The sequence below is a fragment of the Raphanus sativus genome, chromosome 4, assembly GCF_000801105.2.
Source record: "Raphanus sativus cultivar WK10039 chromosome 4, ASM80110v3, whole genome shotgun sequence".
NCBI lineage: Eukaryota > Viridiplantae > Streptophyta > Magnoliopsida > Brassicales > Brassicaceae > Raphanus > Raphanus sativus.
In genome coordinates this window covers 37,908,422-37,931,213 of record NC_079514.1, presented here as the reverse complement: position 1 = coordinate 37,931,213, position 22,792 = coordinate 37,908,422, and the positions used below count along the sequence as shown (strand labels likewise).

The 22,792-nt window shown below is 31.3% G+C and overlaps 3 protein-coding genes across 24 annotated transcripts; 2 read left to right on the top strand and 1 right to left on the bottom strand.

Moving 5' to 3' along the window:
- Positions 1-715: 715 nt before the first annotated feature.
- Positions 716-14,032, bottom strand: LOC108855436 (homeobox-leucine zipper protein HDG2). 22 transcript variants are annotated; one of them, XM_057009468.1, is made up of 19 exons: positions 13,574-14,028; positions 13,243-13,476; positions 13,025-13,131; positions 12,850-12,936; positions 12,696-12,729; positions 12,503-12,618; positions 11,655-12,420; positions 6,279-6,337; positions 4,696-4,960; positions 4,490-4,607; positions 3,945-4,133; positions 3,194-3,616; positions 3,000-3,101; positions 2,688-2,888; positions 2,045-2,228; positions 1,687-1,955; positions 1,507-1,599; positions 1,074-1,425; positions 716-986 (listed from the first exon to the last, which is right to left on the bottom strand). In XM_057009468.1, the coding sequence occupies exons 9-18, from the start codon at positions 4,923-4,925 to the stop codon at positions 1,078-1,080; spliced, it is 2,157 nt and encodes a 718-aa protein (XP_056865448.1). In that variant the 5' UTR covers positions 4,926-4,960; positions 6,279-6,337; positions 11,655-12,420; positions 12,503-12,618; positions 12,696-12,729; positions 12,850-12,936; positions 13,025-13,131; positions 13,243-13,476; positions 13,574-14,028; the 3' UTR covers positions 716-986; positions 1,074-1,077. The 22 variants fall into 22 exon arrangements, 16 of the variants coding, with proteins under 16 accessions (XP_056865448.1, XP_056865449.1, XP_056865442.1 ...); XM_057009469.1 differs by having other exon boundaries at positions 12,503-12,608; XM_057009462.1 differs by having other exon boundaries at positions 11,655-11,733; positions 11,826-11,895; positions 12,040-12,420; ... (1 more) ...; positions 12,850-13,131; positions 13,574-14,025.
- A 2,671-nt stretch (positions 14,033-16,703) lies between these two features.
- On the top strand, positions 16,704-17,396 carry LOC108853441 (uncharacterized). The gene has a single exon (XM_018626853.2). It carries the CDS (start codon positions 16,782-16,784, stop codon positions 17,280-17,282), a length of 501 nt encoding a protein of 166 aa, XP_018482355.1. The 5' UTR covers positions 16,704-16,781; the 3' UTR covers positions 17,283-17,396.
- A 3,939-nt stretch (positions 17,397-21,335) lies between these two features.
- LOC108850907 (uclacyanin 1-like) lies at positions 21,336-22,533 on the top strand. The gene is made up of 3 exons (XM_018624363.2): positions 21,336-21,591; positions 21,681-21,816; positions 21,899-22,533. The coding sequence occupies exons 1-3, from the start codon at positions 21,426-21,428 to the stop codon at positions 22,377-22,379; spliced, it is 783 nt and encodes a 260-aa protein (XP_018479865.2). The 5' UTR covers positions 21,336-21,425; the 3' UTR covers positions 22,380-22,533.
- The last annotated feature ends 259 nt before the right edge of the window (positions 22,534-22,792 follow it).

The window sequence follows — 22,792 nt, the reverse complement described above, 5'->3', positions numbered from 1 at the left end:
GAGGTAAATTCAGTGGGTCAGGCTAAATTGCAGTTGTGGATGTGGGTGTTGGAGAGTATGAAAAGCTTGAAGAAGAAAAAAGTTAGGCTTGTTTCATCCTGTAGAGACATGATTGAAGCTATTGAAAAGCCTGCATTATGGCCTGCAATACAATTTGAAACAGGGGAAATCAAGAGAGAGTTGAAGGCCTTTGAAGCATGGGAGTTAAGGACTGGATCATGGAGTACTATCAGATGTGCATCTTTCATTGCTCAGAGCGTGAGGAAGTTTGGCTTTACTCAGTCTTATGTTGTGGCCGGTCATCCGAGATGGTTGGATCGGTTTTATGGAAATGACAGAGATGCATCTGGTCACTAACTAGTGGGTTGTTTTTTGGATAGTTTGTCCGCCCTGATGGAGTGTTGACATGGTTGGTGTTAGTTAGACTATCATACTTTATGGATTATGATGTTGTAGTATCGTCTCTGTTGTAATGTGGGGAAGAAACCTTTTGGTGTATATATATTTCAATTTGAGACAAAAAAAAAAAGTTTGAAGTGCTAGTGAAAAAAATCCAAAGTTTAAAGTGTCAGTATATGTCACTTTCAAGTTTTTTAGCGATTTTCCCTATGTAGGATTTTACAGAATAACATGTTTGAACTTTGAATAAATAAAAAGTTCCAGGATAGACAACACAAAAACACAAAACTTAAAATCATCAAGACCAAAAAAAAATATCAAAAGCCATTAGAGGAAGTTCAAAAAAAATATTTAGAACACAAACAGAGAAAATGAGTTGTTAAGGTTCCAACAATAGGGTGTTCAAAAAAAAAAAAAAAAGGTTCCAACAATAAAGATGAAAGAAAAAAACACAAACTGAAATAACAAAGGTCTTAGCAGAAGTTCACAAGGAAGTACATTAAAAAAACTAAGGATGGTTTCTTCTCAGGTTCCTTCTTGACTCCTTCCATTGATTCACCCCTCTGCATCCCCTTTAGCTTACTTCCCTGTAAAAAAAAAAAGAATTCAAGAAAGTCACGTTGCAGGCATCAATGGTTTTAAGTTTCTTTACTGAAATGAGTTCAGTGATGTACCTTACTAAAAAGGCTGCTGATTAAAGTAAGCTTTGATCTTATTCACGGTTGTTAAGATCAGATTCTCAGTGGTTGCAACGGAGATAAAAGACAGCGTAGCCAAAGGATCTGTTTCAACCAGAACCTGAAAGGAAGCACTCACGAGTGACCCTCCTTCTCTTCCATGCTGAGCAGTACCATCAGGAAGAATAGCAAAACCCATAGGAAGTAGTGACACGTAGTCAGGGTCACCACCCTTGAGAACATTCTCTATCAATGTTACATCAAGAGGTGCATAGATCACAAACGAAGCTGTTGGGTCAGTAGAGGTCTCTTGGATCATCATCTTATTGTTCTGGCTAGTGTTTTGGGTCTGTAACCAGAAACACATCACGCACATGTCAAAGACCAAAAACAATCAAAAACAGACTAAACATAAGAGTAACTTTCATACCCGGAGTAACGATACACAGTTCCTAATGTCTCTCCCATTGCTAATCTGTGACATCAACTGCACAGCTTCCCCACCAGTGGTGATAACATCCCACTGTAAAATAACATTTCAAAACATGTTATATATATCAAGAAAGAAAGCAAAAGGAAGAGGAGTTTTTGTTCCAAGGAAGGTACTAACATATGTTCGATTGTTGGCATCTCTGAGGAAGTCAAAGACAGTGTTAGGGGAAACCGGGAGCCAAAACGAAGTGGATGCATAGAGAATGACCCCTACAGGCCTTCCTGGATCATTAAAGCTCTTCCGAGCCATCACTCTGACAGGATTTCCTGTATTACCAGGCAACTTAAACCATGTATCTCCAGCTGAATTAGCCACTCCTGAAAGGAAACTTCTTGTCATCCGCTCAGCTATTTTCATAAGGCTCTGCTTTGCAATGTTGGTTATCACTGCACCATTCCACAAAAAAAAGAAAAAAACTCACAAAATGGTTAAGGAAAAAAGAGAGATAGAGAAGATCATAAGGAGTAGTAAATACTTATTAGACCATCCGGTTCTATGGATGGAACATTTGGAGCCATGATGTAGGCCAAACGCTCGCACTGCCGCTCCAATGTTTCAACCCAACTTTCAGCACTTAAAGCTTGCCCAGAGCTGATTAAGGACTTATACAAGGGGTGTACTTCTCCGTCATCTACCTCCACATGCTCAACCCAAGTAACCTTTTTTTTAAAACCAACATGATAACCATTTAATTTTATTTACACACAAAACTAGCTCTGCCAATTTCAACTGAGCCGAACAAAAATTGTGGTTTTCAGTTTGGCTCTGGTTTTGAGATCAAATTAGTTGGAAAGCTTTTGAAAATACTTCAGTTTTTGGTTCAGTTCTAAGTTAGTTCAGTTTTCAAAAAAAAAAAAAAAAAATCCAAAATTAACCAAATTAAACTAACCGAAAACAATAAATATAAACTGAAATTTAACCGAACCCAACGGTAAAATTAAAACTGAAACTAACCAGAATAAAAAAATTGGTTTAATCCGGTGAGATTGTGGTAAACCGGACTAATCGATTTTGAAAATATCCCACCCGAATAAACCGAAAGAAAGAACCGAAACCGCATGACTACACAAAACCATAACAAGACAATTAAACACAAAGTCTAGACTGTCTAGTAGTACCTTGCAGTATCCATTTTCAAGTTGTTGAATCAGACATCCAGAAGGCCGTCTCCGACATTTAAGTTCAAGGTGTGGAAAGAGATGCTCGATAGAAACATCCACCACCGCCCATATACCGTCACCTCGCTGCTTAGAGTAGCGGACGAAGTAGCATTCTCGGGTTGAGACTACTGGCGAAAGAACTTGGTATTCAGCAGTCATCTATGAGTGATAACAACAATAGTATTAGTTATGTTAATAGTATTGTTCTTATTTTAGAACTCTTTCTTGAACTTGTACATATATTATATAGAAATAAATTGAAAGATCTACCAGATGGAACGCTCCGTCAAAGTTTCCTTGGACTTCAGTCAAGATAAGGTCATGACTCATGGATCTAGCAACCATTCTAGCAAACATGTTCGACCAAAGATTCTGTGAAAACACACGGAAGTTAATTACAACACTTTGTAGACACTATTAATGTAAAGGTATGTTGTTGACAAGGGAACATTTAATTGACTTACCACATCCATTAGACTTTGAACAATGTCCAGATGGTTCATGAACACGATTGAGGTTGCCTTGGATGCCTCGGTTCTAAACCCATTCAGTATAGGCCCAACTACGTTCCCAAATGTTCTTGTGTATTCATTCAAGTTTAAAGCTAAGCTCGTGCCATTAGCTCGTATGTTCCACAGCGGTTCATCCAGTCGAGCCATTGCGATTAGCTCCTCCATGGCTACAACTGCTAACTCTTTGATCAACGGCTTATCGACATCTCTCACTCTAAGGGCTGACCCCGGGAGGTTTCCGATGCTTCCATACGCTTCTCTTCTATTAGATGCTATCCCTTCAAAAGGTCGAGCTGGAACAGGAGGAGTCGTAAGGGTATAGTTCATTACAGGCTTGCTTGTACACTTGGCCACCACCAAAGACAATTGACGGATCTAGCACCCCAAAAGACAAAAAAAATAAAATAAATTAGATTTGAATTGATCTTTATATGTATGAACTAACCACATAGCCTAGTGATATGCTATAGTTCCGTTATTTCTTTTTTCTTCTACTTTCAAATCTATATATTGGTAACCAAAAAAATTGTATAAGAATCTATGAGTTTCACCATGTTGATTTAAGTGGTACGTTGTTAAATGGTTATGAGACTAATCATATATATTATTCTCCTGGTGTATGTCAAGCATTACGTTAAAAATACATTATAAGGGTGCATGGATCACTTATTCATCTACTAGTACACATATGGTACGTTCGTACCTCTTCAGCTAACCGAGCATTTTCGAGACGAAGTTGATGTTCCTCGATAAACATTTCACCAATTGCGGTTTTACCTCCACACTTATGACATCTGGCATTAGGAATAGATGCTCGACATTGGTGGTGTTCGGCTTTAAGCCTATCGTTCTCTGCCCGAAGTTGTAAGTTCTCATGGCGTTCTTGATGATTCTGCCCAAGAAAAAAAGAAGACCAAACCTAGTGAGTTAAGAAGTAATCATGCACTCACACGTTGTGTAAGTTTGATTGCGTATGTGCAACACTCACGTTGTGTAGTGAGTTAAGAAGTAATCATTAATATTGATTGCGTACGTGCAACATTCACACGCTGTGTACGCTTCACCGTATAAGCGCAGTTACATATTTAATTTCAAAAATGTTACGCGTAATACATGCGTGTTGCATTTATACTCTCGCATTAATGTCAACATTATATATTTATTTACCATGAATCAGAACCAACTATAATGTTTGTCAAAAGATTAGATATGTGAGAATTTATTATAAACATTTTGACATACATATACCTTGATTTGGGTGCGTTTGTTCTGGAACCAGAATTTGATCTGATGATGGTCTAATCCCAGCTGACGGCTAAGATCTTTCCTTTGCGCGTCATCTGGATGAGGACACTCTTTGAAGAAACTATTCAACAAAGAAACAAGACAAAAATGAAAGTTAATGTTTTGTAGTTATAAACAGTAGACAAAAATGAAAATTAAGAAAGAATTACTTTTCCATTTCCTGGATTTGATGTTTGGTGTGACGATGATATCTTTTTCTCTTACTAGGACGAGCTGGATCTTGATGATCGCTTCCATCTTCTTGATTCTCACTTGTATTCGCACTGTCAAATTCTCCATCCCCAAAAACAATACCACCATTCATGCTGTTGTTGTTGGTGGTGGTGTTGTCTCCGACATTGTTGTTCATCTCCACTGGTACCATGTTGGGCTGGGACATTTTTGCTATTTCTTTCTTTGGATAATCTGGAAGATCTTTAGAGTTTAAAAACTATCAGTACTATAGATTAAACTCAAATAAGATAAATGATAATTTTAAGTCATAATATCCAGAAATTATGGTTTACGAAAAATTTATTTTGTCTCCCTTAGTATCTAGTCAACACTCTTGCACACATACACTGAATTCATTGCAAAATAAAAGAAAAAAGTTAGCTTCTTCAAGTCAACTATTTTTCTTTCTCTCTTTTCTTCTTCTTCTTAAACATCTTATAAATAAAAGAGAAACATAAAATAATATAAGAAATTCAGGATGACGATATTTGTAATGAAAGGACCCACCAATTGAAATTAAGGACAAAATGCATAACATCACAACCAGCATACAAAGAATCAACATAAAAAGACTTTCATAGACAGAAACAAATTAACCTATATTGAAAAGAAAAATTAAGATTATAAAAAGGATAAATCTTTTTTTTTTTGAACTAAGGATAAATCTTCTTAGAGACCGATTAAAAATCATAGTACCAAGCCGATCAAAAGAATACTGAACATGTTCTGTTTTTAAAGTAAATTTATTTTGAAGGTTCCCCAGTTTACAGAGATATAAATTGAACAAGGAGAACATCTAATAAAATAAAGAGAAAGGGAAAAGAATACAAAAATATAAGTGGTGGATTATTTTCTCCATAGGCATATAAAATGACCATAAGTAGATCAGAAACTGAAATAAGATGATTTTCAATTAACAGTTAATGTTTCAGAAATTGGTTAAGTAGGTAGCCAAATTAATAATGGTGTAGTTTAGATCCTTTACTAATCGAGATAAACATTCAATTAATCTAGATTAATTATTATTTTATAAATTTCGAAAAATACAAAAGAAAATTTAATACAGATGTGACAACATATTATTTATAGTTAAAATATATAAATAATAAAATCATTTTGTAAAAGTAAATTACTCATTAATTAATTTTAAAGATTATATCTAGACCTGGACCTTTCGGGTATCGGTTTGGTTCGGTTCAGGTATTTCGGGTTTTGGGTAGTTCGGATAAGGGGTTAGAGGATCCACTGACTACTTGACCTATTTTCGGTTCGGATAATTTTAGATTCGGTTCAGTTCAGATAGTAAAACTAGGAACCGAAAAATATCTGAAATAATTTCGGTTCTCATTTTCCGAAAATATTTTTCATTTATTTATGTATATGTAGTCAGATCTTTCCGGTGGAGATCTAACTATGTAAGATACATAAATAAATTTACACACATACATAGCGTATATAAACGTCATGCATGAAAACATAAATTGAAAATGATAAGTAAAGACAGAGAATCCAGCGATACCTTTATGGTTCCTTTGTTAGCTTCGTTTCTCACTCCAGTTTTGTCTGATCACTCTCTTTCTATAAACGAGAAAAATATATAAATCTATGAAAAATATAATACAGTCCAGGTAGCAGTATAAATAAGAACCATGTCATGTTTTGATGTATCATTTATGTATATAGACATGGTAGATAATTAAATAAGTTATTGATGATTAGGTACTTTACCATAAAATAAATGGTTCAATAAATTTAAACATGATTAATGAGAAAGTTATTGAAAATGTTACAAATATACGTTGTCGATGAAGAATAGGCAATGAGTTTGGTCGGAAAACCGTTGGTGATTTTACGAAGCGTCTAGAAGCGTACGTCCAAAGGACAGAGAATGAAAGTGTTGGAGAGAGGATTGTGCTATTGAATTTAATGGTGATATATATACCCTATACGCTCGATGAAAATAAAACAGAAGAAAAGAGAGAGAGAGAAAGAAAGAGAATGATAGAAAGAGAAAGAAAGAGAACAGTATGACTTTTACACAGTATCTATGGCACAATATAATAGACAACTAATTTTAGTTTTTTTAGCATTAGAAGAAAAGTGTTTTAAAATAGTCTTCTTTAATGTGTAATCATTTTTTGTTATTTCAACTTTTCATTTTAAGAAATAAAGATTTTCATAAATCATTTATGGTAGGACCTAGATATGCATATATCTGTATAAAAATCACATTATTTAAATTTGTTTTAAAATCTAATTTTTTTTACTTAAAATACACCATCAATCTTATTTATAATACTAATACAAGAGATAAACTTTTCTCAAATGATTCTTTCAATAATATATAACATGTTCTTAAATTTAAAATTAAGTTTATGACTGTCTGTTCTCAGATTATCTTACATATTCAAGATTGGTTAGTTTCAATATGTTACATATATGTTATCATATATCATGTTAATAGGAAATTAAAATTTGGGTCAATGGTGAAAATTTGTTTTACTAATATTGACTAGACCATCATTTATTAAAAGAATAAAATGATCGGAATAAGAAACAAGATGAAAAATTTAAAACGATATTCTTACTAATTTGATCGATTAAAAAATATAATAAAAACTTTTATAGTCAATAAAAAGGGAATAATTTGATTGATTACTAATTTGATCATTTATTCATAAAATAAAATGATCGGAATAAGAAACAAGATGGAAAATCTAAAATGATATTCTTACTAATCTGATTGATTATAAAAATCTTATAAAAAGTTTATAGTCAATAAAAGAAAAGGGAATACTTTGGTAGATTATTTATCTGATCATTTATTTAAAAAAAACTGATTGGAATTAGAAAAAGATGAAAAATCTCAAACGGTATTCTTACTAATTTGTTCGATTACAAATATGTTATAAAAAGTTTATTAGTCAATAAAAGAAAAATATGTGAAATTTAGAAAGCGCGTTAGTCAAGATACTAATCAAATATCATTACAAATAGTCTTTAGTCAATTATTTTATTACCAAGTTACTAAATCAAATAAATTTGACTAGAATAATAATCATATTTTCTTTTTTCTAAAAAATGAAAATTATTGATTAACTAAAATTTTAAAAAAAATTTAAGCGCTAGTGTATAAAGTTTAGTTTGTTTGCAAAAGCTAGATTTGTATAAACCATATTGTAAGTTAGTTTACTCCGAATTCAACATCCAGGTACAATATATTTGGGTAGTTTAAATATATGGTCGAAAAAATCTCAGTTACTCCGAATTGAATATCCAATTCTTGTACTAAAATTTTTACGAAAAAAATAAAATCTCCAAAATCTCAGATTACTCTGGTACCAATATATTTTTATATTCTAAAATTTTTTAAAGGAGACGAAATAACTAAATCAAGCAGAGTCTAAGCCCATTTTGTTATCTAGACGAAACAATGTATATAGCCGAATATAAAATCATTTTGTAAACCCCAACAAAACAACTATGCAGAGTCGAGTTAAGCCCCATTGTACACCCGGAACAGTCATTCTTTGGAGCAACTACGACATCCTATTTGGCACTCCTTAGTCATAACACAAAACTTGTTCCTTATGTAGTCTTCATTCTGTCTTTTAATTGAGGTCCACTTTATATAATTTCCACGAAAGAAATTTTGAAAGTATTATATATATAAATCTATAAAATAAATCATATTTTACCTGACATATGTTAGTTTTCATCATTCGAAGTCGATATATATTAAAAAAATAACATAATTGCTGCATGCCTCTCTCCAAGGGTGACTGAAAGCTTATTGACCATTAGGAGTAAGGGTGGACATGGATCAAATATCTGAATTTTTAGATGACCTGGTTCGTTTAATCTGAACAATCAATTATCTGATCCGATTTAATCGGAAGCCATCTAGATATTCAATGTTTCAAGTATCCAAAAAATTCTAAATTTTTAACCAGATATTTGATTTGATCCTTACAAATAAATTTTTTTTTTGAAGTTCAAAATAATATAAATAATAATGTCTTGTTACCAAAAGATATTTACTTTAAAAATTCTAATAACTAGTATAATAAATACAAATATTTTAAAACTTATATAACATATAATATTTATATAAATTTATATATATATATATATATTTTTTTTTTAAATATTGTATTTATATGATAACAGATCAGATCGGATATCCATAACTAAAATATTAGTTTCTGTGATTTGTTTTTTATACGAATACTGCATATTAATTATAATTTGGTTTACTTCGTAGAATTAAGTATATGGTATATTCGTTAGATCCATCATCCATTATCCAAATTTGTAATCTTTTTCCTCTACAAAATATGATATATTTCCTTTATTAGAAAATATGAATATTTCGTTTTCATACAATATTAACTGCTCTTTTTATTTTACCTCTTTGCCTTTTTATCTCATTTATACATTTCTGCATTCTTTTAGCATCTTTCGACTACTTTGAACCAAGAATCCAGACCGATTTGTCACCAAGCCAAACAACAATTGGCGGATAATCATTGGGTTAAGGCAAACGACTCAAGATTCTTTTGCAAAATGAACCGTTATCAATTGAGGCCCCCCCGGCAGATCTTCTTCACGAGTAGAAACCTCACTACGAGGATAGTGATCTAAGTGTCTTGCAAATGAAATTTAGAATAATTAGATGATTAGTGAAGTGGAGTGTCACAACTGTGGGTTATATCTTATAGGATTGGGCTAATTGGTTACCCTTGCATCATTATTTGTTTTTTTCAGTTTGCTATAATCAGTTGATTTGCCGATCCTCCTTAGTTACTTTAATGTTGTATCCTTATTGTTTATTGTTTTTGTTAGACTTTTTCATTGCTTATCGTGCTGTCTTGCTTTGGGTTATTTTATGTTTTAGCTTTAGTTCAACTAGTAAAATCATAACAATGAAGTTATGAACAAGGTAAGTAACTCGTAATTTAATGCAATTGGGTTGTTAGAAAACAATTTAAGGATTGGTTACCTTTTTTTTTGAATGAGTCTGTTTGTTATAAAGATTACTTACTAATAATAATGCGACTACATTTCTGTTTCTTTCCGTAAAATGTTTAAACATATGGAGTGACTGGTAAATGCTTTCCACAAGCCACATTAATGTACAATCATGCTTTAGTAAAGAAGACATGAACCTACATCATACAAAAAATTTTTTAAAAAAAATATTAGTTTTGAAAATCAGCATTCAAGCTCTTTATATATATTGTTCTGAAAGTTTTTGAAATAATTATACATCAATATATTTTTCTGCTGCAACTAAAGCCCCAGCTGCCCCACTGCAGCCATTATCGATTATCCCCCATAATATTAAGTAGAACCTAAGTTTTGAAAGTAATAAATCACTAGATTTTGATCCGCCATTTGAAAGGACGGATATATTTTTTGTTTTAATATTTTTGAAGAAAATAATTTTTATATTTGTATTTTTAATCATATTTATCTTTATTATTAATTTTAATATATATTTTTGTAACTATATTAAATATGTCAAGTTGCATAACTACATATTTGTATCATATGTATTTCAACAATTATTTTGAAACTTTATTACTAAAGTTTGCAGCATATTTGTTTTTTATAGTTACCTATTTTTTTTAAAAAAGAATATCATTTTATGAATACAAACATTTCCTAAATCAAAAGTTTTATAACAAAGATTGAATAGTTCTTTTGTTGAAAAATATAATGCAAATATTTAATAATCAAATGAATAGACAATATTGATTAAACATATTAATTAATTATTAGTAGGTTAATAATCAAATCATAAATAAAAAAAATAATTGTATATCTGAAGTGAGGAGGAGTAATATAACAATCGACACAAATGTTAAACTAAAAAGAACCATCCCATCTGGTTTGAACTAAAAGGAAGGAATAATATTCAATATTCATAACGGTGATTAAATATATGTGTTTGGGAGAAGTGGCTTCCGAAAAATTTGGGACTAAAATAGAGGTTGCAAAATTATGTTGTTAAAAGTGGTAGTTATGATTACAATTTGCGTTGCCAAAAAAAAATACAATCTGATTTATTTTAAATAAAAAAAATATATGATTGGACATAACTTTTATCAACTAGTCATCATCTAATTTTAATAGAATTGACTAGATTCTGATCCGTCATTCAAAGAGCGGATATATTGTTTGTTTTATATTTTTCTAGAAATTTAATTTTAATATTTGTATTTTTAATTATATTTGTGTTTTCTTGTAATCATATTTGTGTAAAATATTTTTCTTAAATGATTAATGAGATGTTTTAATAATTGTATTAACATAATTAGACTACGCATATAGCAATAGGTTATTACTAATTTAATAGAATATATTTTAGTATAATAAAATAATTTTAGTATAATAGAGTAATATAGGTTAATCATATGCATCTGGTAGAAACCAAAAGAAGGAATACTGTAATTATTAATATATACTAGTGGTATGTCCGCGCTTCGCGCGGATTGTTTGACATTTGAATTTTAGAAAATTGTTAAATTTTCGCTGGTTTATTGTTTAATTTTTGAAAAATCCCTAGTAGGTTGTATGACCATTGTAAGGGTTTTACGTTGCTGTTTTTATCCAATCATGCTGAAATAAGTAGGATTAATTTAAAAAAATCAGTGACTGATTTGAAACCGCTAGTCGGAGAGTGATGATATGAACTCGGAAAATGAGTACTCAAAACTTGAATATTAATTATAAGAAATGAGTACACATATTGACAAATATGAACAAATAATGAATATTAATTATAAGAATATGTATGACATAAACTTTAATATATGGAGTGTTTAAAAAAAAGTGTTTCAAAAAAAAACCTTAATATATGGTTTGAATTAATATAAAAAGGAGCACTTACTTGATATGCAAGAAAGTGGGTGAGCCAGAGAATCCACCATCATGTTTTAGACATATGGTTGTAAACCGTAGGAGTATACCTGTGGGGCAATTAAGTGTATCATCCGTCAAGGGATTGTTGAAGGATGTATCACATATATAAAACTACGTAACCTCTGTTAGACACTCTTACCCATTTCGGTGAAGGTTTGATATAGAACGTTAACCTTACCAAAACCAAATGTTGCAAGTGATTAGTTTAACTAATAAAAAGAATGCCAATCAAAGATTGCACGTAGAAGAAAAGCCACTTGTATACATTTAAAAAAAATCAAGTGAATGGAGGTGCAGTTTCCAAGGTTCTTGTAACTTAGATAAAAGGAAAGATAAAAATATTTACAATAAACCTGTAGCCAATGATATTGTAGAAGGAGGAGCTGAGAGAGGCGATGGTAACAGCGAGGTTTCCAAGATGATCCACCATCACCATTGAGATGTTCTGAAAGGTTAACTTGGTAATGACCACAATAGCCATAGGAGTGGTGAAGTAGAGAGGCTGCTTGAGTTCTTCTATGAATGATTGTAGCTTTGTGCAGGTCACTTTATCAGATTTGTCTACCGGAAGTAGTAACCTATCCTAGGTCAATTGTATTAGGATCAAACACTTGCATAGGTTTGCGCTTTGAATAAAAAATGAGTCACAAACACACGAATCCAAGCTAAACCCTTTATTCTTCACCAGAGTGTAAGTACGTATAGGCAATGGTATCATAGAATAAAGCAGCTTCCTATATCAATGATGAAATAAAATCAGTAAGGAAAAGAAAATGAAAACCAAAACAAATTTGTTGCGGTTATCAACGTTGATACCGCTTGGGTTCTCCATAGAACTCAGTGCTTGCTCAAACTTGAGCCAAAGTGGACGTGGTCAAGACCTTTGATATAAGCTTCGACAATGAACTGATTACTTCTCTCCCTGAGCATAGCTTGAACAAATACAATTATACAAATGCATGAGACCACTGAATAAGATTGATATATTTTTAAAAGTGGAAGGTTTTACCGCCTTTCATATTCAGATAACCAAAGCAAATAGGCTACACCGAAGTACATAGAAAAAAATGGTTTGGTTAGATAATTTGCTGAATCGACCATGTACGCTTTATCCCTAACCGCCACATTTGGCTTTGATGTTCTATCAGACAATATAATGTTACCTCATTGAAATAAACTTAAGTGTTTAACCAGGAAGCAGCTGAGTAGTCCACTCTGATTCCTACGTGTCTCCCAGTACCATTCATAAACTGCATGATCACAGTATCATCAACAGCAAAAAGAAGGGGCTGAATTAGTAAAATATAAATTATCTTTCAGAATTAGCAGATGAATAACCCAAAGTGATGGAGGTTAACAGATATGCTGGGATGGAGTAACATTGATCCAAATCGAAAACTGTGCTCAGAGGAACACAATCCACTCAAAAGTAAACCTGATAGAACCTGGATCAATGAAACCAATCCAAGGATCTAAACTGAGATCTTACAATCGAAATCAATACACATAAAAAGCATAATCAATATAAGTATAGGTTAAAAATGGACACAACTTACATTAAACTCTCGTCAAGGTATTTAAAAATGACAATAGCTCGTATGATTCCGGAACATTTCAATTGGTATTGACTTAACTGAATCGGTTCTTTCAGTGAAAGACGTGCCATCATTGAAGCGAACGGAGACATGGGCATAGGACAGACGAAAACCGAAATTGCTCCGGGTGAAGTCGGAGTCCGACCACTTAAACAGTAAACATAAGGAGATAGAAATCGAAGATACTGAAAGAAACTAATTAAGAAAGAAAAATAGTTGCAATCAGAACAGGATTGAGAGGGGAGAAAAGGAAAATCGAAAGCGGGCTCAGAGTAGTGAAAAAGTAACCTACTTCTTCGTCAATCAACAACATCTCGAGGCTGATCAGTTTTCCACCTTTGATGTTTTTCGCATCCCAGAACCGCAGCAGACGGACCTCCGCCTTGTTAGAGCATCTACCGGCTCTGAGGTTAGCAAGAACAGTGTATGAATTGGCCATCGGAATCTCTTAATCGAAATTGGCTTGGTTTGAAATTTGGTGCGAGAAGGTCTGTGGATGGCAGAAAGGGTCATATTTACAGTGAGAGAGGGCGTCGGTTTTAATGGAAACGAAGAGGCTGATAGCACTCTTAAAGAGAAGGGTTGATTACACTAACAGAGAAGCTCAGAATAAATGCCGGATTGAAGGCGAGGTGAGCCGTTTCTCTTGCGCCGGTGAAGAGGTCACCGAGACGGCGTCAACGGGAAGAAGAAAGAGTCGTAACAGTTATGGGCCACAGACGCGAAACTTTCGGTGGGCCACAAATCAAATACACTGACGCGCGTGAAGTTAACGCAAAGACAATGACGGCGAGAGTAGGCGAAGTGCGTGATACCCACAGTCCACTCTGGTTGTGACAGGTGTCTCCATTTGCCACTCTCACCTAAGATGTCGTGGATAGCTTGAAAAGGCAGATTTGTTAACTTTATTGTATTAGATAACCGTCGCCTATATGAGAAAACATATGTATGAGGAACTATTGTCCTTGTTCAGAATGTAATATCTATATTTTTCAAAATAATAAACAATTATTATACACAAATGGGCTTATGAAAAGTTATCCATCATATAGAAACACTATCATGTTTAAAAAACATCCCATATATATTAATCCTGGAACATTACAACATGTTTTGTAGCCACTTGTCATCACTAGGATGATTCTCAGAAATCCTTAGAAAAATATATTGGTCCATATACATATATATTATACTTTTTATTAAACTAATTATCATATTAATTAGTAGTCTTAAATTCTTTCCTTAAATAAAAGCTACTTAAATTTATTTCCTTAAATAAAAGCTACGAAATTACCTAATATGATTAACGTATATATGATAATTAATGATTACAAATCAAAAATATTTGATAAAAAAATTTGTATCCTCTACATTTTATTTTAATTAATATTATAAAAAAATCACTTAAACATATTTAAAAAATAGATTTTTCATATATGTTATATTTTGAATTTTTTAAAACGTCTATAAACTACCAAAAATTGTAAGATGTTATTAAGATGATATTTTTTAGAACGGAACCTGATCCGAAACGAAATATTTTGGATATCGAATATATCGAAACCAGATTTATATACTTAAATATATTAATTATTTTTAGAATTTAATATCTAAAAGAATATAAAAAATATATAAAATGTTATTAAGTTGTCCAAAATACTTGAAAATATTTACAAATAGTTAAAAATACATGATTAAAATAGTTAAATGATATTCAAAATACCAATACTTCAAATATCTATTGATTTCTTATCCGAATATTGAAGCTAACCAAATTTTATGTTAAGTTTAAGTATTTTAGCTTGCATTATACACATTTATATGTTATAAATAATTTTTTATTTTTATATTTTGAAAAATTTAAAGTATATACAAATTTTATTTTTTTTTAAAATAAAATGAGTTATCTGAGTCCAAATCCAAACCGAACCCGCAGATCCGAACCGGATCAAACTCACAAAAAATTGAAACATAACTGGACCGAACCAAACCAAACTGAACTAATGGTATCCGAATGTCCACCCCAAATCAAATGTAAAAAAAATCTTGATAACAAGATGCATTCTAATTGTAATATTTCAATACAACATATTTTAAAAAACTCACTCCGCGCATATGGCGCGGGTTATCATCTAGTGGACAATTATATTAACCGCATAGTGGTTAGGAGCATTTGATTAAGCAAATTACTAATCTAAAGTAAAGTCATACAATTTGTTTTACATTTAAATAAATGACATAAAGTCATACAATTTGTTTTATATTTAAATAAATGACATAAATAAATTCATACATTTTTTTCTAGATTCTGACCTTGGCGGATATATATGTTGTTTTACATATTTTTTAGAAATTTAATTTTCAAAGTTGTATCTTTCTTTATAATCATATTTAAATTTTTTATAATCATATTTGTGTAAAATATATTTTTAAAAAATTATTAAGAAAATGGTTTCACCTATTTTCCGAGAACCCAAACATTTTACATTATATCTTTTTAAAAATTGTCATTAAGAGGTTTTGATAATTGTATTAATTTTTTGATGTTGCATAACTATACACTTGTGTCATAGTCATTTCACACATTTTTGTACTTTATTTGCAAATAGTTATTATTTTTTAATTACAAATTATAGTTATAATTTTGTTTAGTAATCAAATAGTAATTAAATAGATAAAATTATATGTTTTCATTAAACTTTCATGATTTGATTTCATATATAATGATAATAACGTTAATATAACACATAATATTACACCAAACAAAAAGTATTACAAATAATTTTTCATGCAATTAAAAATGGATTTTGTAAATATTATTAAAGATATAAATTAGACATAATATTAATGTAATTTGTCACTACATATATTATTATAAATTAGATATGTGCCATATTATTACATAACGAATAGGAGTAAAGAAAAAAATACAAAATATATTTACCCTTTTGTATAAAGAAAATCATGTACTTGATATTATTGTTTTGGGATAAGCATCGAAGTTCCTACAAATAAAACATATATAAATATACACGTTATATGTTTAGATGCAGTTTTTATAACCCACGTTCGACGTAATATTCTAATTCTATGCAGTTACAAAATAATAATGGTTACATTAAACATATATCAATATTTAGAAGGTGGTTATTTTGATGCAGTTATGAAATAATTGTTGGACTAAATTTATATCAATAGGTCATGATCCAAATTTAATAGTATTGAAATGATAATGCAGTACCCTGATTAGTTTTTGTTAATTAGTTCCCTCAACTTGTGGGGATGGTTTGTGGAAGAATCTTGCTTAGTCAAAATATATATATAAAAATCTCGTTGCAAGATATCCGCAAGCAACTAACTTAAATGAAGCAAGATACTAATTACCACAAAATCAAACAAAATATTCGATATTAGATATGAACTGAAAACGAGAATCGCATGCGTTGTGTTTGGTTATTTCATATTTTCATACAACACAAGATCTTAATTCTTGAGATGATATGAGGGTTAGTGTGGAGATAATAACGGGGACATTTATAAATACGGAGGTGGGTGAGAATGCGACGGTGAAGGAATTAAAGGAGAAAATTGCAAATGAGGTGCAATTATCGGTGAGGCGTTTGATATTAGTGGTTGGACATGAAGAGCAGAGAAGGATGGTCAGGGAGGATGAGGATGAAACGATGTTGATAGATTTAGGTGTGAGAGAAGATTCTCATATGTATTTGTTCTTTAAGCACCCTGACTTGGTTTACAAGGAAGAGAGGTCTCAAGGAATAGAAGATGATGATTGTACGGAGGAGATAGCAGAGAGTAAAAGAGGAAACGGAGAAGAAGATGAAGAGGCAGAGGAAAAAACAGACGGTGAAGATGAAGATACAGCGATGAAGAATGGTGAAGTTGATGGAGATGTGAATGTAGATGATAGAGTGAAAGAGAAGACGAACGTAGAAGAAACAAATGATGATGATGAAGATGGAAAAGAGAACAAGAGAGGGTGAAAGAAGGAGAAAATGAAATGGATACAGTTTCTTGATTCTATTTCCTTAACCATTCCACAAATTATTATTTTTTCTTGTGATTTTATTGTCATAATGTTTCTTGTTTGGCAAGTAAACAGCTTAATGATTTGTTTAGTTTATTTAGGTTAATCTTTTTCTTCTCTGTATAGAGATCAGCAAAAGCCTCTCTGTGAAAGAGAGGTGGCTTCTTAATTCTACTTGGTTAATTATTTATTGCTAACAGAGTAAGCCAATTGTTCCGTGATTGATTAAGATTTCTCAAATGGGAAGTAAATATTCTCCAACAACGGGGCATTAACTAACAAATAAATTATCTCAAAATCCATCTGCTTAGTTTAACATTATTTAATCTGAGAAATCGTTTCGGTTTTGTTAGTTTTTTTAGTTTTTAATCTATTAAAATATAACAATCATTTTAAATCAATATTTATTTTGTTTATTCGTTTAATTTTTTTGATATTTTAGTTTTTTTTCGATGATAACCCAAAATTATTATTATTTATTTGGTTTCATATGTTATATGAATTTTAAACAATTATGATGTCAAACCAATGGTTTCATATTATAATTTTTAAATGCATGGAAATCAAGTTTAGATAACAATTGAAAAAAACAAAATTATTAAGACAAATCATTTCATTAAAATTGGGTCGATGGTGAATGGAAACATTAAAAATAATATTTCAGCTTCCAAGAGAATTAGAAATTCTCACTTGTAGTAAATATTTAGTTATATGCACATGTATGTAGGGCTAAGAAAAATATCCGTAAATTTTGATTTGATTATTTATCCTTTTCTATTCGGAAAACAAAAATATGGATATCCGTTACTCTACAAAAAAAAAACAAATACTAATATACAATATTCGCAAAAATAAAGTAAATCATAAATACTAATACTTTTAAAATTGCATATTCGATCTGATCCGCTATATGATTATATATACATATTTGTAATGAATTATATATGTAAGTGATATAATTAATGCAATAATTAATCTATAGTTTTATATGATAACTCAATATACTTAAAAAACATTAGTTTAGCCTATTTTATACGATAAAACTCAGTTTTCATTTATGTTTTTAGTTAGCGAGTTTTAGGTTGTGATTGGGGATTTTTAAGGCTTTAAGGACTTCATAATTATCTAAAATTGAAACTAATAATTTCACCAATCACACTTTAGTTTTCCTAAAAATCTCTCTCAAAACCCCTAAAACATTCAGAGTCTCAACTTTCATTTTTCCTTCACGTTTCTTTACTTTTTCCAAAAGATAGAGTTTATGAATTTTTTTTTTAAGCCATAACTTTTAAAGCCACATCCAAAAATTTTGTAAAGTCATTAGTCTGAAAACCATAGCAGTCAAAGTCCTAAACAATCATAGTATTAGTAACTACATTGTGGTTGCATGAGCCAATCATATGCTGATGGCCCCTTAAATAAAACCCAAGATATTTGATATATGTAAGTTTTTATAATAAATTACTCTAATGTAAAAGTATTTAATATTTTTTTGGCTAATCTTTTGATCAAAATGGCCTTTAATATATTTTCTGATTTTACGTCTATATATATAATCAAATTTTTATTAAGTGAAAAATCAATAATGTAAAAATAATATTTTAAAAAAAATATAAAATGTAACATTAATATTTCATAAGTCTTTCACTCCGCGCCGATTACCATTACAAACATGTCAGTCATTTCTGGAGGAGATTTTATTGACTACTCTGTTAGGAGGAGATTTCTTATCCACTACTCCTATCATTCTTTTTATTTGAAAGAAAATATATATAAGTTAAGAAACAACCCGAAACGGACCGGAATAGCCTCCGGCCAGTGTTTTTAAAACCGGACCGGCGAGCGAACCGAAAATATTTTGGGTCATGGGTAAATGTGGTTCGACTTGGTTCGATTGGGTTTGACCGGGTTTGATGTACTAAACTAAATTTAATAATGTTTTGTATATAATATGTATATTTTAACAAATAAATTTAGAAAATAGCAAACTAAAATGTAATAAAAGTAATAAAACAATCTAATAGTTCAAATCTAAATCAATAGAAAAAAATACATCTAAAGTTTACTTTCCAGGTTTTTATCACAATAAATCTTTATCATTTTTTTAAAAAATCATATACACATTACGATGGTTGTTGATTTTCTATGGTTGAATTTGATGGAAGTGGAATTTCGTGATCATTCTCTTCCATTCTTTAATACAGTGCAAAAGTTTTGTAGAGAATATCAAAGACATAAACGTAAGTTTTCAATTATTAATTTCACCCAGAAAGACAATATTTTGTGAAACATCACAGACTTAAAAAAAAAAAGATGTCAAAGACAGAAATACCTTGAGTTGTAATTTGTCAAAAATCCTACTTTTTGTTTTGAAAAAAAACTAATAACTTTTTTAACAAATTTTTTGTTTTCTATACGAACCAGAGTTTAATCGATTCGTTGGATCACCGGTTCCCGGGTTTTTAACGGTTCAATATGAGTTTTTAACTGGTTCAATTTTGATTGGGTTTTGGCATTAACTCAACTCGGCTTGGTGTCCGATTCGCGGCTGAACCCGGTCCGACCGCCGGTTCGGTCCGAGTTTTAAAACACTGCCTCCGGCAAATCGATGGAGAACAGTGGACTACGAATACTCGTATCATTCTAGTCAAGCTATTTTCCTAAACTTACCTTACTTAAAAACAGGAAACAACATTTCGATTTGTTTGACACGTATGACATGGACTATCTTTTTGTTTTGTTTTGAATATAGTATCTTTTATTTGACCAATTGGTTTTATTTTTAAGGAGTTTTTGCTTCTGTAGTCTATCTTTTATTAAGACACCTTAAGCAACATAGAGAATTTAATTTGACATGGACTAATTATATTAAGACACCGTAAGCAAAGGCAATATCCTGAAACTCCATAAAAACAGCCGCTGCACCTGAAATCATATTCTTAGTCCTATTTGTTTTGTATTTATTTACACCAAATTGCACAAAAAAATTATTTACACCAAATTGCACAAAAAACATAGGTTATAGAGTTTGCTCCACATTAGACTTCTCAAATTCATGAGCTTTCAGAAAATATATCAAAATTAAGAAAGTTTTATGAGTTTCCAAGTCCTAAATTGTTGAAATCAATCAAACACGTAAAACCGTTGACCAAAAAAAAAAAAACAAAGAATTGTTTTTCTTATTTAACCAAAAACTCGTTCGATTTGTTTTTATATTAGGGGGCGTCCCTGGACCAAAGCCTGAAGCATGAACTTTGGATCCCCGTTTTCAAAAGACTCCAAATTCTAAAATTTTCTAATGAAAATTTATAATTAGTTTTAATATTTTGTTTAGATAAACACCCAAAAATAACAAAGTTAACTGAACTAAAATATTTTTTTTTGGGTAAGGCTTCCGTATGTTTAGGGACGGCCCTACTTATATACAAAAACTTGTGTAACTTTCATATAACTCTCTATGAATAATATTTAATGTTTATATTTAATTTTAAGAAAATAATTATATTTAATGTTTTATCTTTAATCAATATATTGTTTTATTTGATAATGTTAATTAATAAATTAAAAATATGGGTAGAATTAAGAAAAAGCTATCAAATAAATATATTGTAAACATAAAAATGACATTCAAAATAAAAAAAAATATATTCTAAGATGATAATTAATATGAAACGGAGTATAATTTTTACATGTCTTTGTACTCTTAAAATACAGTTAAAGGAACTTGGCGTGTGTTCAAAAAAAGAAGGACAAGTGCTTAGATGCAACTAAACTGGTTTTCTCTGGACAAGTGCAGCACCGAGAACGTTGTCTGGTTATTTATGGATTAGGTTAAATAAAATCAAAAGGTTTTTTGATCCATTATTAGCTCTATACTTGATCCAACATAAATACTAACTCTCAACAGATACAAACACAAGTTAAATTATTTACCAACTCTGCTGCTCACCAAAGATTCCTTTTCAATCATTTTTTCTTATTAAACGACTATATATACACACATCTGACCCCAAACGTTAAGCACCAAACATCATCATCATCTCTTTGATCTATCTTTCAATCTCTTGTTGATTTCCCATTGCAAAAAAAGAAGAAGAGAATGGCTTCCAGAGAAATGCTGATCATATTATTGGTCCTCGCAAGTACAATCATCGGTCTAGCAGTAGCTACAGACCATACCATTGGTGGTGCTAGTGGTTGGACCGTTGGCGCTAACCTTGGAACTTGGGCTGCAGGACAAACATTTGCTGTCGGAGATAATCTTGGTAAATTAATCACACATCTTCATGTTAAACTTTGTTTCAACATAAAGAAGACTAAAAACCTAAACTCTGTTTTCTTTTGCTACAAATAGTTTTCGCGTACCCTTCTGCATTCCACGACGTCGTTGAAGTCACCAAACCGGAGTTCGATAGCTGTCAAGCGGTTAAACCGCTTATAACGTTCGCTAATGGAAACTCTATTGTCCCTCTCACTACTCCTGGAAAAAGGTTAATACAACCAAAGACTATATGATATGTTGACTTATATATACTTAGCAATATTCATAATTTATTGATAAATTTTGTTTAGGTACTTCATTTGTGGAATGCCTGGACACTGCACACAAGGGATGAAACTTGAAGTAAACGTTATCCCAACCGCAAACGCAGCACAAACCGCACCGCTTCCAAACTCGGTCCCATCTCTAAACGCACCTTCACCTTCTGTATTACCAATACAACCTCTTAACCCTGTCCCTGCTCTCTCTCCTTCTTCTTCTTCAACTCCTCTTCCTTCCTCCTCTCTGCCTCTTATTCCGGCACAGTCACCGGGACTTTCTCCAACGGCTGCAGCGGGGACTTCTCTGCCGTTGTTCCCAGGCTCACCTAGTAGCTCTAGCAGCACCACCACCAAAACCGTCGGGAGCTTCCCTTCCAGTGCTACGGGCACGACGGCTGATCTTTCCGGAGTAGGAGCTCCTCCGGTTGACTCCTCCTCCTCCTCCTCCTCTCTGAAAAGCCTTGTTTTGGGATTTGGATTCATGGTTGCTATGATGCTTCATTTGTTCTAAGTGTTTAGCAGTACAGAGAGATTTGTTTGAATGTGTTTGCCTTTACTTTCTTTTGTTTGGTTGTTGTATATGTTGTTTCTGTGTATGGATCTCGTATGAATATTTCTCAAATTACCATTGTATATCCAATTAATTATTTTATATACATTGTATACTTTTCAAAGTTATATTATATTATTATAATTTATGAGAAAAATAATTACGTGAAATTTCAACGTACGAGAATATTATTATGCAAAATTTGACTCATTATGAATTGCCTAAAGTAAATTAATATATTGAATTTGATCAAAAAAAAAAAAAAAAAATTAATATATTGAAGGCATTGGTTTAGATTAAATGAAAAATTTGTATGTAAATTTGCCCTAAGTTTGGGCTTATTCTCAGCCCATTAAGATAATTTTTTGGCATTC

Excerpts from the sequence above, each read along its gene's own strand:
- LOC108853441 (XM_018626853.2), top strand. The coding sequence starts at position 16,782 with ATGAGGGTTAGTGTGGAGATAATAACGGGGACATTTATAAATACGGAG.
- LOC108855436 (XM_057009465.1), bottom strand. The coding sequence starts at position 4,925 with ATGTCCCAGCCCAACATGGTACCAGTGGAGATGAACAACAATGTCGGA. Across the intron at positions 4,134-4,489 it reads ACAAACGCACCCAAATCAAG|AATCATCAAGAACGCCATGA; the intron begins GTATATGTATGT and ends TTTCTTGGGCAG. Across the intron at positions 3,102-3,193 it reads TTCAAAGTCTAATGGATGTG|AATCTTTGGTCGAACATGTT; the intron begins GTAAGTCAATTA and ends GTGTTTTCACAG.
- LOC108850907 (XM_018624363.2), top strand. The coding sequence starts at position 21,426 with ATGGCTTCCAGAGAAATGCTGATCATATTATTGGTCCTCGCAAGTACA. Across the intron at positions 21,592-21,680 it reads TGCTGTCGGAGATAATCTTG|TTTTCGCGTACCCTTCTGCA; the intron begins GTAAATTAATCA and ends TGCTACAAATAG. Across the intron at positions 21,817-21,898 it reads CTCACTACTCCTGGAAAAAG|GTACTTCATTTGTGGAATGC; the intron begins GTTAATACAACC and ends AATTTTGTTTAG.